Source organism: Leptonychotes weddellii, chromosome 3 (genome assembly GCF_054177405.1).
Source record: "Leptonychotes weddellii isolate Sample4059 chromosome 3, ASM5417740v2, whole genome shotgun sequence".
NCBI classification, from domain to species: domain Eukaryota; kingdom Metazoa; phylum Chordata; class Mammalia; order Carnivora; family Phocidae; genus Leptonychotes; species Leptonychotes weddellii.
The window spans coordinates 12,311,368-12,330,293 of NC_138371.1; the positions used below are offsets into that span (position 1 = coordinate 12,311,368).

Genomic DNA, 18,926 nt, shown 5'->3' on the forward strand with positions numbered 1-18,926 from the left:
AAAAAAAAAAAAAAAAGATAGCAGGAGGGGAAAAATGAAAGGAGAGAATTGGAGGGGGAGACGAACCATGAGAGACTACGGACTCTGAAAAACAAACTGAGGGTTCTAGAGGGGAGAGGGGTGGGGGGATGGGTTAGCCTGGTGATGGGTATTGAAGAGGGCACGTTCTGCATGGAGCACTGGGTGTTATACGCAAACAATGAATCATGGAACACACATCAAAAACCAATGGTGTAATGTATGGTGATTAACATAACATAGTAATAAAAAAAAGGATAGTAATACATACTTCAAACAATACTTATGAGTATTAGATTAAATTAGATAACACTTATTAAACACTTTGTCCACTGCCTGGCACATACTAAGCACTTAATAATTTGCAATCAATATCATTATTAATTCTACATTTTCTTTTTTTTTTAAGACTTTTATTTATTTATTTGACGGGGAGGGGGGAGGCACACAAGCAGAGAGAGCGGCAGGTAAAGGGAGAGGGAGAAGCAGGCTCTCTGCCGAGCAGGGAGCCTGACTCGGGGCTCCATCCTAGAACCCTGGGATCATGGCCTGAGCTGAAGGCAGACACTTAACCAACTGAGACACTTAACCAACCCAGGCACCCCTAATTCTACATTTTCATGTATCAAATTCACTTCCTGTGAGACAACCTGAATCATTCTTTTAAATAAAGTCTGATTATAATTTAATCCACACATTCATGTTTTTCCAAAATTTTATTGAAATTTTTCAAATCTAGTATAAAGTTGAAAAAACTATGCAGCGAATATCTAGATACCCACCACCTAGATCCTATAATTAACATTTCACTAGAGTGTTCTCACCTGTCTACCCATTCCTATAGACATCCAACAAACATTTTTTAATGCATTTCAAATGCAGTGGAAAACATCAGTACACCTCTCGCCTAAATATATCAGCCTGCATATTGTTAAATAGAGTCCAGGAATTGTTTGTGACTCTTTTTTCCCCATTTGAGGTAAAACTCAACATATAATGAAAATATGCATACATTTTTATATTTTGGGGTGATTTAAATATTCCAAATTGACTCTTCTGGTGACTGCAATATTCAAAATCAATCACCAACTATATTTGTTATAACCTGTAACATAATGCATTGGAATGACTTAAAGAGGACACTCTTACCTTACAGGTCTGCTGAACCATATCAAGTTACTCTTTGACGTGGGTGGGCATCATCCAATTGTTGAGCGCCGGAAGAGAGCAAAAAGAGGAAGAGTGAATTTATTCTCTCCTTCTTTTCTCCATTGGTTCATTTTCTCCTGTTCTTGGACATCAGCACTCCTGGTTCTTGGGCCTTTAGACTCAAAATGAATTATACCATTGGCTTTCCTGGTTCTCTAGCTTACAGATGACACATCGTGGGACTTCTTGGCCTCCATAAATAGTGAGCCAATTGCTTATAATAAATCTATCTCCCTACCTATCTTTCTCCTATTGGTTCTGGAGAACCCTAGTTAATATCATCTTATTCTGAGGTTCTTATCATTCAAGGTTTTGTTGTACATTGTACTACATTCATTCTGCACACGTTGAGAGCTTTTTCAAAGGAGGGGTGGTCAGGAGCATGGGTAATGTAGCCACACACAATTCCCACCAGGTTTCTGTCACCTGCTAGTTATGTGATCCCGGGCAAACCACATCATCGCCCCCCCCCCCAACCCCTGCCCAAGCTATGAGTATTATTACGTTTTGGGACCATCACTTAAAATTGCAGAAGGTAGTTTGTCAGAGTCTTAGTCTAGGCCTAACTTAGTGTCCTCCAAGTGCAGAGAAATCAGGATGATAACCAAAAAATATTTTTAATTCTTCAACTTTTAGGAGCTTTGTCCTGCTCCCCTGTGTGGAATAGTATGTGAAATAGATGATTCAATGGAAAAATAACGTAACTGTGAAATGTGCAGACCCTAGAATTAGACAAACCTGAAAATAAGAGCTTGAATCCCTCTCTCATGATTTACATATGTGGCATCCTTAGGCAAATACTTAATCTCTCTCAGATATGACAAGTTACTTTGTCTCACTCAGATAGAACTTTCTGATCTGTAAGATGAGGAAAACAATAAAATGAGAGCAGACATTTACGAAGTGCTTGTTATTTGCAAGGTGCTAAGGGCAACTGATTTTTTTAAAAGATTTTATTTATTTGAAAGAGAGAGAGGGAACACAAGGAGCGGGGGAGGCAGAGGGAGAAGCAGACTCCCTGCTGAGCAGGGAGCCCAAGGTGGGGCTCCATCCCAGGACCCTGGGATCATGACCTGAGCGGAAGGCAGACACTTAACCAACTGAGCCACCCAGGCGCCCCACAGCTAATGTTTACCCCATTTAATTCTCACAACAATCTAATGAGGTAGGTAGTGTTATTATACCCTCTTCATACAGGAGCACCCAGATCATTCAGCTAATTAGTCTGGAGCTTGGGGTTGAATCCAGAGCTCTCCATCCCTGCATGGGACAGGATTGCTGGGAAGACAAAGTGAGAAAAACTGAGTAGTGAATCAGACATCTAGTAAATGTTCAATGGTAGCCCTTCTTTCCTCTGTAAAACTGCATCTGATTAGAACACCCAGAAAATGTACTTTATTTTTTACTTTTAGGAACTTAGGGAATGTAAAAAAAAAAAAAAAAAAGGCAATAAATTTTTAAGAATAGATCTGACCTAAAATACAAACTTCTGTTCCCAAAGAGAAGTCTCCTTGTTACACCAGCTCTTTACATATTGGGGAGACACACACACCTTTTTACTATCAAACAGTAAAGATGGGATCAAGAGCTTGAAAGGTTCCAGAATGATCAATAAACATTTCTGCATCAAGTATAAACATTTCTGAGCTAAAAATCCCAATGCAAAGTTCTCACATACCCACTCATTCCCTTGAGGAGGGGCTAAAATGAACCCAAGGTCATAGTTCATTCTTAGGAGATGTCTTTATTAATTTCCACTGGAATGTCGAGAGGAGCCAACCTCTTGTTCACAAGAGGAAGTGGAGTGAAAAAAAGAATTTCAGGATCCCCATCAGATGCAAGGCTAGGAGAGGAGGAGCTCCCAGAGGGCCACACAGGCCCCTCTCCTGAGAGTTTTAATTTGATGCTTTCTTCCCCATCTGTTGGCTCAAACAGGGCACGTATGTGAATCCATTGGTCACGTTATCTTCCCATATGCTTTACATAGAGATGCTTGTCTGGTTGGGAATATAGGCAAAATGATAAAGAAGTTGCTTTTCCCTTTTTAAAGATCCTGCCTCTCTAGGGAATTTGCTTGTTTCCAGGTACACTTAGTTTCTATGATGTAATAATTAAGGCTAAGGTATTGGAGGCTTAATGTAGTCTTCCCACAGCATTTACTTTCGAACAGACCTCAGAGCCTAATGCTTTACCCGATAGTGGGACTGTTTGTTGGCTTTGGGGCTCAGAGTGGAGTGCTATCGGGTTCAGAGAGACAGCTCGGTGCCTCTCACACAATATCCCATGTCTAACTATCTTGCCCACCTAAGTGGATGGCTAGTTTCATCCGTGTTTGTGTGCATTTGGCTTGCTTTTGTTTTTAGAGGGGAGAGTGTGGAGGGTTAACGGGGCCTCTTCATCACCTGTCAAATTGCCTTATATGGGCAACCACCTTGTCCTTATTTGCCTGTGGCTACCCTTGTCTATACATCTCACAAAGCAGGGAGCAAAGAATAAGGTTTCTCCAGCACCTCTGAAAGAGCTTACAATCCCTGAAAGGAGTGTGCGGGTATCTGTTTAAATGTACATACTCATGGTATCTTTTTGAAACAAGCTGCACCTTTCTGTGGGTCCCTCACTCTGACGTTCTTCTCTTTGATCTCCTTATCTGTGTTTAAGGGCTATTCTTTCAGTGTATTTCGGGGCCTGAGATTATGCTCCCTTGTCCCCTTCATTAACCAAACACCCTATTATTCACACACACACACACACACACACACACACTTCCCACCGTACTTCCTCAAACTCATTAATTTCAATGTAAAATCTCTTCAGAGATAGACAAATGTGCTCTGTATTAATAGGTGGTAGTAGTTGACTCCCAAGATCTATTCTACCCCAGTGATTAGTATAAACTCCACCCATTCGCCCTTGCCACTGCGTGGGTTAAAATAGACATGTAACCTAGTCTTGGCCAATGAGCCATGAGAGAGTCTCCTGGGCTGCTTCTGGGCATAGTTTCTTAGCTGGTAACACAGAGCCCGAAAAAAGAGACAGTCTCTCTTCTTCTAGTCTGGACTTCGTTGTGTCTGGTGAAGAGATACCCATAATGCCTACAGCTGCTTTCTCCCGCCCTAGGGCAGGGCCCTGAGAATTGCTGCAGAGCTGGGCCAGAGCCCTGTTGGACCATGCCTGGGACCCGTACTAACTCTGGACTGCTTTTACGTGAGATAATGGATTCGATCACTGCTTACGCCAATTTGAGTTAGGTTTTCTGTTACTGGAAGCAAAAAAAATAATTTAGCTAATTCCGATGCACTATTTTTATGAACGATTTTAGTTGTTAATAGTCATCTAATTTCATATATTTCCTCAGATGCTCATCTTCTTGATCACTTTGATATAACCATATGATAATTGCTAATCTTTGAGTTCAAACTACATGCCAGGTATGGATATAGAGGAGAGTCTGCTGGCTTGTTTTTAAAAAGTGATGTTGCTTGGGCGCCTGGGTGGCTCAGTTGGTTAAGCGACTGCCTTCGGCTCAGGTCATGATCCTGGAGTCCCTGGATCAAGTCCCGCATCGGGCTCCCTGCTCGGCAGGGAGTCTGCTTCTCCCTCTGACCCTCCTCCCTCTCATGTGCTTGCTCTCTCTCATTCTCTCTCTCTCAAATAAATAAAAAAATAAATAAAATAAATAAATAAAAAGTGATGTTGCTTATATTCAGTTAATGTGCAATCCTCCCTATTCCTACCCATAGTCACTTGCTCCCATATATCACTGGTTAACGTCACGTTAGGTGCTGGCTGTGTAAAAACTGATGGTGAATGAGTTGATCCAATAAGAGCCACATGGACCATTTCTTTGGCTTCTAAAAGTCTGGGCACAATTATGGAAAGAGCTGCTTCTTATCAGTAGACATAAAAATGTCTCAGATAATGTAGCATCACACTTTGATCAAAATCTTAAGGATAAATTTAACTTGCCATGTACTTATTTTTCAGTTATTGTGATGATGTAAGGCCCAGCTTAGCTGTCCTCTTGTGTATGACAAAAGTGACATGGCAGTGGGGAAGGAAATGCTGAAGCTCAAATGATAAATTGTGCTTTATATGTGATTTATAGATCCAAAGTTTATCATTTGTGTGTTTTAGCAAGAAAAAAACACAGTATAAGAAAGACGATGAGAAGTGACATTTGGGATACATCGCTTTGTGTGTTTATTTTTAAAAGTCCCTTATTTAACCTTAAAATAAGCATAAGAGATTTAAAGTTTTCATCCTAGAATTATTGTGAAACCAAATCTCAAAGCACAGGGAGGGTGTCTTAGTAATTGAAAGCTTGTTGAAGACGCTGACCTGCTTTGAAAGCCAAAGCAGAGTTCCCATCATTGCTTCTTCTTTTCATTTGTTTTTAGAGGCCTTGCTGCTCCTAAGTCTATGAGGACAGATAACTTGGGAACTTGCTCCACAGATAAGAGAAAGCTAGTGAATTGGCCAAAAGAAGTAAAAGTTGCAAGGAAGATGAATACAGACTGGAAAATGATGCGATTGAGAGGATGGAAGTATAGGTACCAGATACGGATGATAGGGAGGCCACCATGTAGGGGGTGATGAGGCTGGGCACTGGGGAATAGATGGAGCAAACTGGGTGTTGCGGTGACCACACAAATGCAGAAACTAGTAAACACTTGTTTGTCATTTACCAAACCTAGACTAAAGGGTCAAAAATGGTATTAGCGGGGCACCTGGGTGGCACAGTCCGTTGAGTGTCAACTCTTGGTTTCAGCTCAGGTTGTGATTTAGGGGTCATGAGATCAAGCCCCATATCAGGTTCCACGCTCAGCATGGATTCTGCTTGGGATTCTCTCTCCCTTTCTTTCTGCCCCTCTCACTCGTGCTTTCTCTCTCTCTAAAATAAGTAAATCTTTTTAAAAAATGGTGTTAGTAATTAGCCATAAAATAATCATTAATATTCCTTGGATTCAAACTATGTGGCCAGTGTTATACAAAACACATTATTTAATTTGATCCTCACACTAGCCTCATGAAGCTGGCACTACTATTAACCTAATTTTACTGAGGAAAATAAATGGCACTCACTTGATACATTGCAGAACTCAGATTAGAATCCAGGTAGTTTGATTTCAGAGCTGCACTCTTACCCATGGTGCTATATTATTTCACAGTCTAAAGTATTGGCAATACACAGACACTGCTAGTGTATATGATGGTTTTCATGCGAATTAGAAAAGGCCAAAGAGCCCTGGCTACCACCCAGAGAAATCCAGCCCCATTCCGTCACAAGTTAGAGGGCAACTGGCATCTTTGGTCAAGGAAACAGAAACTCTTTCCATCAGGTAATGACAACACTCGCCTTGGGTATCAGCCTCCATCTATTTCCTCAGCAAGTAAACTTCCTACAGCACACAGATCCTACAACTATATGAGGGGCTTTAAACAAATTAATGTATAGGTCTATTTTACTTTATCAACCAAAAGTCTGTCTGCAAGCACTCTACAAGGATATTCCGTTTGTCTCTCCAGATCTATTCTCCACCTTCTTTACTCTGCTCTGTGTCTCAGGAGGCTGACCTTATGGGCTCTATCAATGGGCTCCCTTGCCTTCTGGCTTCTGGTTAAGTTCATCCAATGGAAGCTACCAGCCAGAAGTCCAGCAGAAAGAGGAGAATGAAGGAGGGGCATGTTTCTCCCCTGGCTGTCTCCCTACTGTGCCAGTACCTTGGGTCCTCTCCTAAGGCCTCAGCTTCTTAAGCAGTCCTATCCCATAGCTACAGAGAGAATTCTCTCTCCAAGTCCGGTGGCCACTTCTTCTCTTAGCCCTTCTAGCTTAGAAGTGCTGCAAGGTTCCTGACTGCTACTAGTCCTGAGATGCTTCATCATCCCTTGATCACTCCCTAACTCTGCCCACACAGTTTGTAAATAGTCCCTGAATTAAACTCGCCTCAATTTCCCTGTTTGAGCGAGCCATCTGTTTCCTGTCAGGACCCTGACTGATACTCAGGGGAAAAAATTTTGACTATTTTAAGCAAAAATGGAATTTGGGGATGGCATGTTTGGAGTCACCGAAATGAGGGGAGTGGTAAAAAAACAAATGAATAAACAAACAAAAAGCAGAAACAGACCCATAAATACAGAGAACAAACTGATGGTTGCCACAGGGAAGGATGGTGGGGGATGGGCAAAATGGATGAAGGGCAGTGGGAGATACAGGCTTCCAGTTATGGAATAAACAAGTTATGGGGATGAAAGGCCCAGCATACGGAATAAAGTCAATGATATTGTCATAGCATTGTATAGTGATACATAGCATACTTGGGGTGAGCAAACCATAACGTGCAGACTTGTTGAATCACTACATTGTACACTTGAAACTAATGTAATGTTGTGTGTCAACTATACTTACACTTAAAAAATGTATAATAATGATAATAAAGAAATGAGGGAAGGTGGGAGGACCTGGGTTGGAGAATAAACAGGAACCAGGGGCCTGCTGGAAAGCTGAGGAGCAGGAATGACAGCTAGTCATTCAGGAGGAAGAGCCTGCATCACCCACTGCCCCTGCCCACGTGCTCACCTGCTTTCCCTGTGTCCTTCAGTCACCTACACAAGAGTTTCTGGGAGAGAGGGTCTGACTGCCTGGGTCTCCATTATACATCCTCAGGCTCAGCTGGGATGTAGCAGGGAGTGGCTATTGTGGTAGGAAGTGCACACCACCACCTACTAAGACCACACCCAGTGGGAGAATCCTTTAAAACAGGAAATCAGGGTGGTAAGAGAAAGCACCCCCCCAAAAAAGGACAAATATCATTACAATAATTAATTTTAAAAATGTGGAAATGCCTTAATAATCCAGGCATCTAAAGTAACTTTTCCCCAAAGATAAAGGTTCATGGAGAGATAGGCACTCCTCAACAAGAATTTCAGGAGTAGAGAGGTATTACTTCTAAAGGTCTCATAAATGAAAATTCTTTAAAAATTCTTTAAAAAATTTTCAACTGGATTAAAGTTGCTGGTTTCATCTTAACAAGGCGTTCATGTTGTCCCTTTCTCCCATCCAAGTACTAACCAGGCCCGACCCTGCTTAGCCTCCGAGATCAGACGAGATCGGGCACGTTCCTTTCTCAAAACTGCCCATTCAATGGGTCTTCTGCCCAAAAACCAGCCACTCTCTAGGCCACTCTCTAGGAATTAATTCATTATATCAATGCAGCTAGAAATTGGCCCAAACAATTTTTTTTTATTTTTTAGTCTCTTAAAGGTTATTCTTCACCTCTACCAGCACTCCTTTGCTTTATCCAGATTTTGATTTTTAGTAGTTAAAGATATAGTAAAGAATACCATTTAACTATGAACTAAAGATACATAGCTTATTGAACAAGTTTGAAGATAATGTTATTTTATTACATTTGCTGACTGTTGGCTGTTGTATTTATAATTCACACAATTACTATATCTACCATAAAATTTAAACTATTTACTTTTATAGCATCATTGGAACCATGCTTTATCTCAACTCCAAAATTAACTTACTTTACAAAGACAGAGCTGATGAGTTATAAAATTCAACATATACTTTACTTATCATGAAGGAAAGCAATACATATTCATAATTGTCCCCTGGAGGTTTCTTGACACAGTTACTGCCATTGGTAAGAGGAAATTTTTTCCTCAAAATAAATTCTTTTTCTTCAAAATAAAATTACAAAATTGCATGCAATGCCTATAATTTTAAATTGAGAATTTATATTCTGTTAAATTCAATTGGCTGTATAGACAGATATTTTTATTCCAAAATATTAACTTACTTGATAAATGTGGAAGACAGAATACTGTCCAGGCTAACTACAAAGTTTCCAGAGCTGTCAGTGAGATGATTTTATTTAGCATGACAATGTGGTGAAAAATGGAGATGGGTTTTTATGATATAACAGACATTCAAGATTTTTCTTTAATTCAAGATGTAACTTTTCTCATATTCCCTCACATCTTATAGGCTTCTTGTTCTGAATATACACACACACACACCCATATATATATGTATATATACGGTAAATAGTAAGGACAAAGTAGAAAAGGTATATACAGAAAATCATATATATAAACGTCTGGGGTTACATTCTCAATGGGCTACTCCTATAGCGTGTCCCCTTATAAGGCACATATGGATGCTACTACTCTAAATATGTATAAATCTAATGGCTTACAATACCTACTGGTTGCCTAGTGGAGACAAGGAAGAAAGTAGAAGATCTAGCCCTTATTTCAAAGAAGTGATAATATCTATAAATCTTCTTCTGATTTGAAAAACATACATCTTTCCCTTAACACAGTCTTTGTCTCTCCAAAACCATCGAACAGGTCTTTCTAATTGAATTGGTTGGCTGTCAGCTGTCTTAATAACCAGTATCTACACAATCAAATCAGTGATTAAAGTGGGTTGGTATCCTGGATACCTAGAAACTTATGGTCAAGAAGAGGCTATTCCCTTTCGCCGGCTTCTCACAGCCTGTACCGTCCATTTTAGACTGGGAGGTAGAAAAGGCGCTGGCCCACTCAGCCTCCTGGCTTCTCTGACTGCACGTGTTCCATACAAATCAATGGAAATGGGGCCACTGTTCTCCTGTGTCAGGACATGGTCAGCATAAGTAAGAATACCAACCGGCAGGCATGCAACATCTAGTGAGTTCCTATTGCAGCCCTGCTTTCTCTGCTACATCAGGTGGCAGTTGGCAGAAAAACTAGTATTTTGAAAGTTCATTTGCTACTTGAAAATCACAGAATACCACTAGGTACAGAAGAATAGTCTGCTGCTTTAGAGAATATTTCATACACATTTTGAGACTGCTGGTTTTCTAGCAGGAAAATCTCTGATTTCTGGACTGGAGTGTATAGAAAGTTGTTGCCAAATCCAACTTGGGTCTGTGGTTTCCAAATTTTGAGATGTGAAAAGGACTCTATGTTCAGTGATGGCAGGTCTCATGTGTCTTACTCCCCTTAGCGACTGACATCTAGCAGCCTTAACTAAACAGTTCTTGAATAAATGAACTAATAAATTAGCAGTGGATTTCTTAATGTCAGTGGCAAATTCATTTTGAAGTGTTTTTCTTGGCCTATTGTGTTAAAAGCCTAACAAAAGATGTAGTTGGCGGTGATTTTTTTAAGATGCAGCCAAATTTTGCTTGAGCAAAACCAGCATATGAAAAAATCTGGGTTCACAAAACAAACACTGTCAATTAAGGGGTGATAATATGCTTCACAATTACATGGAAATATGCCTTAATTCAGAAGGTTCCTAAATGTTGGCTCATGATCTTTTCTCAGGTTCACAATGAAATAAGAAAAATCAGCTCACTGTATTATTTTTCATAAGGCTATATTAATCAATTAAAAAAACTGTCCTTTATTAAAAAATTACCTTCTCTTGTTTCCGGGATTAAAATAATTTTCTAAAAAAATAAGATAATGAGACTGGTCTATGTTAATTATTCTTTTCCAATGCCCTTTCTTGCCAAAATAAAGTTGCCAACCCTGTATTAGTTCCCCAGCTTTTTGAAAAGTATGCTATTGGTTTGTGAAATCCAAGACTAACTTAGTTTTAAAATAAGATTCATTTGATACAAGTATTTTAAAAAAATACATATTCAATGAAGGAAGATAGTATACCCTTGGCCTTAATTACCCATGATAATAACAGCCAACCAGTGTTGAGTGGCTACTCTGCTAAGCACTGCTCTCAGGGCTTTTTTAAAAATGTGTTAATCATCTAAATTTCATAGTATCCCAAGAAAGTAGTATTATTTTTTCCCCATTTTACAGATGAGACCTCTTGCCCCAAAAGACACAAAATCCAGCTGGTAAACTGATAGAGCTGGCTCTAGAACTTCTGGTCTTATATTACAAAGAAACTGGGCCATATGACAATGCAACCAATAGAAAAACATTACTTGTTATTATATTCTAATGATTTTGGAAATGGAGGTCCAATCAGCATACAGATTATAAACTCCTATCCAAGACTCCTGCTATCATGTATTTAAATCAGAGCCCTTCCCAATCTTACCTTATCAACCCAGTTCTTGGTGACCTATTTTTAGCTTATTTACAGAAGTATTGCTTCAAGCAGTATCCTTATTTCTTAAACTCAAGTTTTAATTAGCAAATACCAGAAAACAAAGAAAATACATTTACAAAGGAGTATTCAACCAAATAGGAGATGAAAGCACAACATTCCTAAGTTCAGTCATCATGATTAAGTTAACTTAGGGCAAATTCAACCTTATCGTACACACAAAGAATATTTGTTTACTTACTTTAAGAGTATAAAACTCCAGCTTCCAAATGCTATGAAAAAGTATTAACACCCTAGCTTTTAAAAAAGTTTTAAAAAGTATTACAGTAAGTAAATAAAGTATTAAAACCTCAGCTTCCACATGTAGATATCCATCCCAACAATAGGTTCTTATTTAAAAGATTACAGACTTCAGTGGGAACTCACATATTTCTTTGCAGTGCCAGAAGTCCAAATAAAATATCAATTCGGCAAAGAGGTAAATTAGGAAGTAAAATTCCTAATAAATAAAAAGATAAAAGGCAAAACTGATGAATCCAATCAGACCTTTTCACAATGACAAAAAAACCCAAAACAAAACCAAAAAACTTCCAAAATTACAGCAAACTGGAATCAAAGACAATTTTGGCTTTCAAAACCGACAATACTCTTGGTAATGGTAAAAATGATTTGGCAGGTTAAAGACGGGTTTCTACCACCCTATCGTCTATTTAACACCACTTACCAAAATATTGCATTACATGAAAGGTGCTGTCATTTTACTTCAATGCTGACGAAAAAGAGATTTTAACGCTATTAAGTTCTGGGTTCCCCTAGGAAAGATCAATGAATCAAGAGGTCTTGGGGCTTCTGCAGTTTAAGGAAATTTTGTGGATTAACACCTTCACCCCTCAGTCCTGAGAAGTGGGGTGTGCACATCCAATCCGAATACCTTGTATACATACAGCACTCTAATTTCTAACAACTGCAGGTAACTCCTGCACAAACTCTTTGGCTTCTGCTCAAGCACCCCTCCCTAGCTCACATGCCCTAGAAAAGCACAGAACCAGTTCTAGGACTGTTACCACCCAGCACCCCTAAGCTCCTCCCCGAGACTACCCTCCTCCCGCCTGGCCGGGCCCTGCCCGGCCCCGCCCCGGCCCGGCCCAACCCAGCCCAACCCGGCCCAGCCCACTACTGTCCCGCTCTGGCTCTCTGAACTTCCCCCGCCCACTCCGTCCACGTGACCAGGACCCCCCCCCCCGCCCTGCGCTCCACCAATCAGCAACCACCTCCGCCCATAGCCCCGTCTCCGACGCTCCCCTTTCAAAAAGGCAGCTTTCTCCTCCCGCCTTCAGCCCCGCCCCTTTCCCACCTCCCCGCCCCGCTGGTCCCTCCCACTTCCCCAACTCCCCGTTCCCCTCCTCCCCTTCTGTTGACCCCTCCCGCTCCCAGGCTTCGCCCCGCCCAGTCCGGGGCAGCGCGCTCGCTCGCTCTCTTCTCGCGAGATCTGAGCGTCCCCGCCGCTGCCGCCCGCCTCCCCCTCCCGTCCTCCCACCCCCCTCCCCCTAATCTCTCCACTCTCCGGCTCTCCTCCCTCCCTCCTCCCCCCTCCACCCTCTGGGCCGGATCTCGTCTCGCTGAGGCGGAGGAGGAGAAGGAGGAGGACGTTCGGCCTGCGCAGTGAGATGTTTGTCCGTCGCCGCCGCCGCCGCCATCGCGGAGGAGCGCGATAAAGGGAGCCGAGCCGGGCGTGAGGGGCACCCCGCGGAGCCGCCGCGCCAGCGCAGCCCCCCAGCCGAGCCCGAGCCGCCGCCGCCCCCGCCGCGGCCGCCCAGGGGCCGGCCAGCTCCCCAGCCCAGCCCGGGGGCCGCGCCGCCGCCGCCGCCCCCAGCGTAGCCCCTCGCCTGCCTGCCCGCCTTAAATGTGACACCGGCGCCTCGGAGTGCGACCCGAAGCCGCCGCCGGGGAGGGGACGAGCACCATGTCGAATCTGAGCAAAGGCACGGGCAGCCGGAAGGACACCAAGATGCGGATCCGGGCCTTTCCGGTGAGTCTCTCTTCGGCGCCTGGGACCCCAGGGCCGGGGGCCCGGCGGAGAGCCGCACGCGAGGCCCGGGCTGAACTCCCCCAACAGGCCGCAGGCCCGGCCTCCCCTCCCCCACGCCGCCGGCCGCGGGGCGCGAGCCTTCCCGGCAACGGGGCGGCGCGGGGCCCCGGCGCGGCCGCCCTCCCGGGCCGTTCCCCGCGCCCGGCGCCCAAATCCGGCGCCGCGCACCCGCCCGGGAGCTGCTCCTCCGGCCAACCAGCGGGCGTCGGCTGCGGCCGGGGCCCCTTGGCCGGTCCCAGCACCTTCGCACGTTCCTGGGGTGTAGGCCCAGCCGCTGGGACTCCTCTCCCTGCTCGCTTCCCGGGACCACCAGACCTGCAGGGACGAGGACTGTGGAAGTCCTCCGTGTATGGGGCGTGTGTGTAACTTTTCACGTGTGGTCTCGCTCCGGTTTAAAAAATAACCTAGTCTAAAAGATGGCCAGCCAGACCTTCTGGACTGCTCTCTCCCTCTCTCTTTCCCCTCCTCAGGGCTTTGCCACCAACCTACCCCCGACGCAGTGACAGTGGTTCCGTGTAGTGCTCAGTAGTAACGTACTAATATCAGCTGTATTTATAGTCTCTCATCCACAGGCTTCCAAAGCACTTTACAAACTCTGTTATGCAGGAATTGTCTCGCCACTCGTAGGAGGGTCAAGGGGAAGCAAGAGAGAACACATTGGACAATTGTTTCTCCATTTCTTAGCCATGGAAGCCCAAAAGAATGAGTAGTCACTACCCCGAGTTGCTCTACTCTAGGTTTTAGTGACAGCAAACGTGTTCTGTTTAGAAACTTTCTTTTTTAGCATTACGTTGAGTCATATGCTTGCAATATTTAGTATGGAGAGTATAACTTTGGATGTCATACCTGATTCAGATAGCCAGTGGCAAGCAATTAAAATGTACTCTTGTAACAAACTGGACATACTTGGTCACGTCGCTACAGTAACAGGTACACGTCAAGATAGACAAACTAGCAATTGTACAGAAGATTTTAGAACAGTAAAACTAGAGAAAGATCTTGAATGTCTTAGAATGATGAACATATCTTGGGAAGGGGAAAGATGGGGTTTGAATTCACTTTTTTAAGCATGCTTTTTCTGAAGTGTAATTTTCAGTGAGGGAAGACTTACTAATACAGAAGAGAACTAATGAAGTCGATTAGTGTGTTTTCCCTTATAATGAAGTGAGCTGGGTTTATGAATTTTTGAGTAATATAAGCTTTGCTACTAAATCAGTTGTGAACGTTTTTAGCAGAATTTAGAATTAAGAATTTTAAATAGTTTTATACAAGTTTTCTAGGAAAAATTTATTGTTGAAGTCTGAGTTTTTCTAATTCAGATTTATTACTAAAATGTGGAATAGCTCACATTTGACATTAACTCATTTTTGTTAATATTGTGATTAACCAGTTGTACCTTTAAGTGCAATCAGGTTTTCATCTCTTTAGGTTTACCTGTTCCTACCTGGTCTTCATTCCCTCATTCATTCAATAAATACTGAGTACTGTGTGCCAGGCACTGTTCTAGGGGCATGGAATAAGTACAGCTTGAAGAATCAAGATCCCTTCTTTCTGGATGTTGTATATTATTGGAAGAGGCAGGAGAGAATTTCATTATTCCTTTCGTGAAAGAGTATAATATATGATAGATTAGCACATAGTGCTGAAACTGATTTTTTTTTAAGTAGTGTTTATGGTTGTGAGCTAATTTGGACCTTTTTCTGTCCATAACTTGTTGCCATCTAAGATTTTCTAAAATCTTTCAATGAAGTTTGTAAATGACTAGTGTTTGATACTCAGTTTAATATCTGCTAATTTTTAAAAGCATAATTTTTCATTATTTTGTAAGTTTTAATCTTCCTAAGTAGTCTCCACTGAAAAGAATCATTATATTTTTTAATATATAAATTTTTAAGTCCTAGTACCTTGAGCCCTCATTAAGAATAGATACATACCTCAGTGGTACGATATTTCACTGACTTACCCCTTGGTAAATGTTTGAGTAATTACAGACCTTCAAAATTTCTCTTCATCCAGGTTAGCAGTCTCCTAGTAGTAAATGTGTAGTATTCCATAAAGAAAAAATAGTGTTTGTGTGTGTACATATGTACAGTATTTACAGGTGTAGTATTTTGCATTGATCTTTGGACATTCACTATAGGTACTGTAGTTTAAGAAAATTGTAGTTTAACCAAAGGTCTCAGGTGCTCATTTCAGATTCTGTTTTATAAAATTGATGCGTAAAAAGTGTAAAAATATGTTTTGAGGTTGTTTTGTTTTCATTGCAAAATAGAATGGTGAATGAACTTACAAGTTATTCTATAGATGTGTAAGCCTATTCCAGATAGAGTCCCATCAGTAAAATCAGGTTCTTTTTAGTGTTTTGAATATATATTCTAAGTGTCCGTTTCATCATTGTTCACAAGAGTAAGGTTATGCCATACCACAGTTTTATGCACAATTTGCATTTTAAGTAGAACTTTTCATAAGATTAAGAGAAATTAGTTCTTTTTAAGACGGAAAACAATAGGGACTTTCTGCCTTTAAAAATTGTTGATGGAGTTAGAGTTTATCTAGTTTGTAAGCTTTCCTGCACTGCACAAAATATATGTCATTTCACATCTTTTTTTTTTTTTTTTGGTACCCAAAATGAACAGCAAGGGCCACAAAACTTTTTTTTAAGGAAGGAGGCCGTAGTTGCGAAACTCCTGGAACCTATACGGATTTGGATCAGAGTGCTGCCCCAAGAAGTTCCTGCTCTTCTTTCCTTGCTGTTGCCGAATGTCTCACACCTGAGCTTTTGTTCCACTATGTAGGATTGGTTGCTGTCAGGTGAACCTTTTGTCCTTATCTTTGAAAAGCCATTCCTTACCATTTGTACTTTCCACATGGGTTTTGTCCACATGGACTTGAAACACTTGATTGGATTGGAGGGGATATGTTTGAAAATAACTGGTCTCTCTTCTGATATTCGTTTTTGACTTAGCCTTCACAGAGTTTAGGAGTCATATTGTGAAAGTGATTGTCTTTAGAGTGTGGTTTGGAAGTGGTTTCAGTTATTACAGAAGCATGCTAAATCATGATGCAGAATCTTTGGTTGTGATGTCCACTCCATAATCCTAGATGAGCTTCATGGAGCTCCACGTGTGCAGCATGGACAGTGAGTGATGTGGAGGTTATTGTTAGATGGAAACCACAAAGTGAATGACGTTACAAAGAGATGAGTTTTAAGATCATTTGTGATGTACTTATTAAGAACACAAGAGTTTAGTGACACCTGGGGACAGTTAATGTTTTTGTTTTTCCTAGCTATAGTAAAATTTGCTAGATTTGGGGGAACGGCTTTGATCTTCATAATAGATTTCTCGTCCTCAGAGGAAGTAATTGTTGTCTAGGACTACCTGAACTATGTACAGGAAAGCTGAAAGCTGAATAATAGTCTTGCAAATCACATGGGGGGGGATTAACTATATTTATTTTTCATTCTATAACATAGAGAAATTATGGAGTAAGTTATAACAGATTCATTAAAGTGTTGCTTACACTTAGACTGATTCTTTCTGTTTAATAGTTTCAGGACAGCCAGCTATGTTGTAACTGCTAATACCTCTCTGGGTTTAGAAGTTAAAAAACAAAAGCATAAAGTAGTTATCTATAAGGTGTTATATTTTGCATTGTCTCCCTAGATAGCAGTTCAGGGGAGCCTGGAAAATTATTAGTACCAGTATTGAATTTGAAACTATTTATAGAATATAATGGAGAATTTGGCCTTTTAAATAAGGTCAATTCATTGAGACAAGATAGAGAAAGCTTCATTTGTTCGTACATCATTCATTCATTAAATGTAGCTAATAATAGCATTTCTCTAGTTTGTGAAGGTTATACAGTAAAGACTAAAAAAAAGTAGTATGCCCTCCCTTTGTATTCTAAATTGCTCCCAACTTTCAGTAATTTTTTTGCTCTTATTTTCATTGAAGATCAATCATCTGATGTTCGTTAATAATTTTGTTTAATTTTTGTAAAAGTTACTGGACAATTTGTAATTTCAAATAATGCAAGTTTGAAAACATCTCATTTATTCATTGTAAATGTAGCAAAAAAGCAAAGGTGTTACTTAAGGACAAATCACTGAGGTATACTAGGAATTGCAATTAGTGTCTATCAGTGTATGGTGAAAACTATTCAGTCATTTGTCAAAGCAATGAATTCATTTTAGTAGATTTTCTAATTATAAAAGTAATGCATATTCATGATAGAAAACTTAAGTATCTAAAGTTACAAATAAGGAAATTAAAATCACCTCTAACCCTACTGCTTGGAAATAAGCAATATTTACACTTTGATGTATTTTCTTTTAATCTTTCATACACTTGTGAGCACCCAGTAAAATTGAGGTACTGTATTATTTTAAAACTGCTTTTTAAAAAGAGAGTATTCTCACGTTAAATATATTAAGGATATGATTTGTAAAGACAAGTACTCTATGGTACCTCAGTTTGCTTAACCATTTCCCTACTGCTGGGTATTTTGATCGATTCCAGTTAATCCATACTTCCTCTGTTATAGATAATGCAACTGTGATTATTTAGGCACATAAATATTTGGGCCTGTCCATGATTATGGAGTTACTAAGCCAAACAAAATTGATACATATTGCCAGTTGCCTCCAGAAAGGTAGGAATAATAATAGCTAACACTCAGTGAATGCTTATCATGGGCCCCCCCGCACTGTTCTCTGTGTATGTAAGCTCACTTCATTTGCACAATTCTGTAGAGTACTACTACTATCATCTGTTTTATAAAGGAGGCTTTGAGAACCTAAGAAATTTGCTTCAGGTCACTGTGCTTGTAAGTGGCAGAACTGGGATCCTAATCCGGCTCTAAAGTGAATTAATTATACCTGTCAAGGTTGTATCATTGTATTTCTACTGTGTAGCAGTGTCTTAGCCAACATTTTGTATCTTTAATTTCATAGGTGAAAAAATAGTACTTTAATGCTTTAGTTTGCATTTCTTTGACTACTCATTAAGAATAAAACTAGGGATAGTCTTTAAGGGAATTTTCCTTTAGAGTATAGAGGTGATTTTAATTTCCTTATTTATAATTATATATGTCTGTGTTAGGAGTATGACTAAAAAATAGACTGAGAGTGTAATAGAGTGTGGTGGGCTTTGGACTGCCAGATTTTGAATGTCATTTCTACCTTTTACTAGCTGCATCGTCATTAACAAGTTACTTAACCCCTTCTAGCTTCAGTTTCCTCCTCGGAAATGAAATTACCAGTAGGACCTACCTTACAAGAGTTGTTGTGAGATAAAGAAAATAAAGCATTAGAACACTACCTAGCACAGAGCTGTGGTTAATACCACCATTTAGCCATGATTATGCCACAATTTAAATGTTAAAATGGAGTAGTATTTTTGCAGGTAGTTGTATTGTAATAGTGTATGCTTATTTTAGTGATGCTGCCATTTTTTGGTACTGTTTTTCGTTTTGAAAAGCCTGCAGGGCCAATTTGAACCACACTAAGAAGTCAATCTCAAAGGATAAAGGTTTGGT

General features: G+C 40.7%; 1 protein-coding gene across 1 annotated transcript in view; it reads left to right on the forward strand.

Moving 5' to 3' along the window:
* Window positions 1-12,871: 12,871 nt before the first annotated feature.
* CUL3 (cullin 3) overlaps window positions 12,872-18,926 on the forward strand; it is a 93,169-nt gene continuing 87,114 nt past the window's right edge. Inside the window, exon 1 of the mRNA XM_081813495.1 lies at window positions 12,872-13,328. Coding sequence (XP_081669621.1) covers window positions 13,263-13,328 — 66 coding nt within the window. The 5' untranslated portion in view covers window positions 12,872-13,262. The remainder of the gene's footprint in view (window positions 13,329-18,926) is intronic.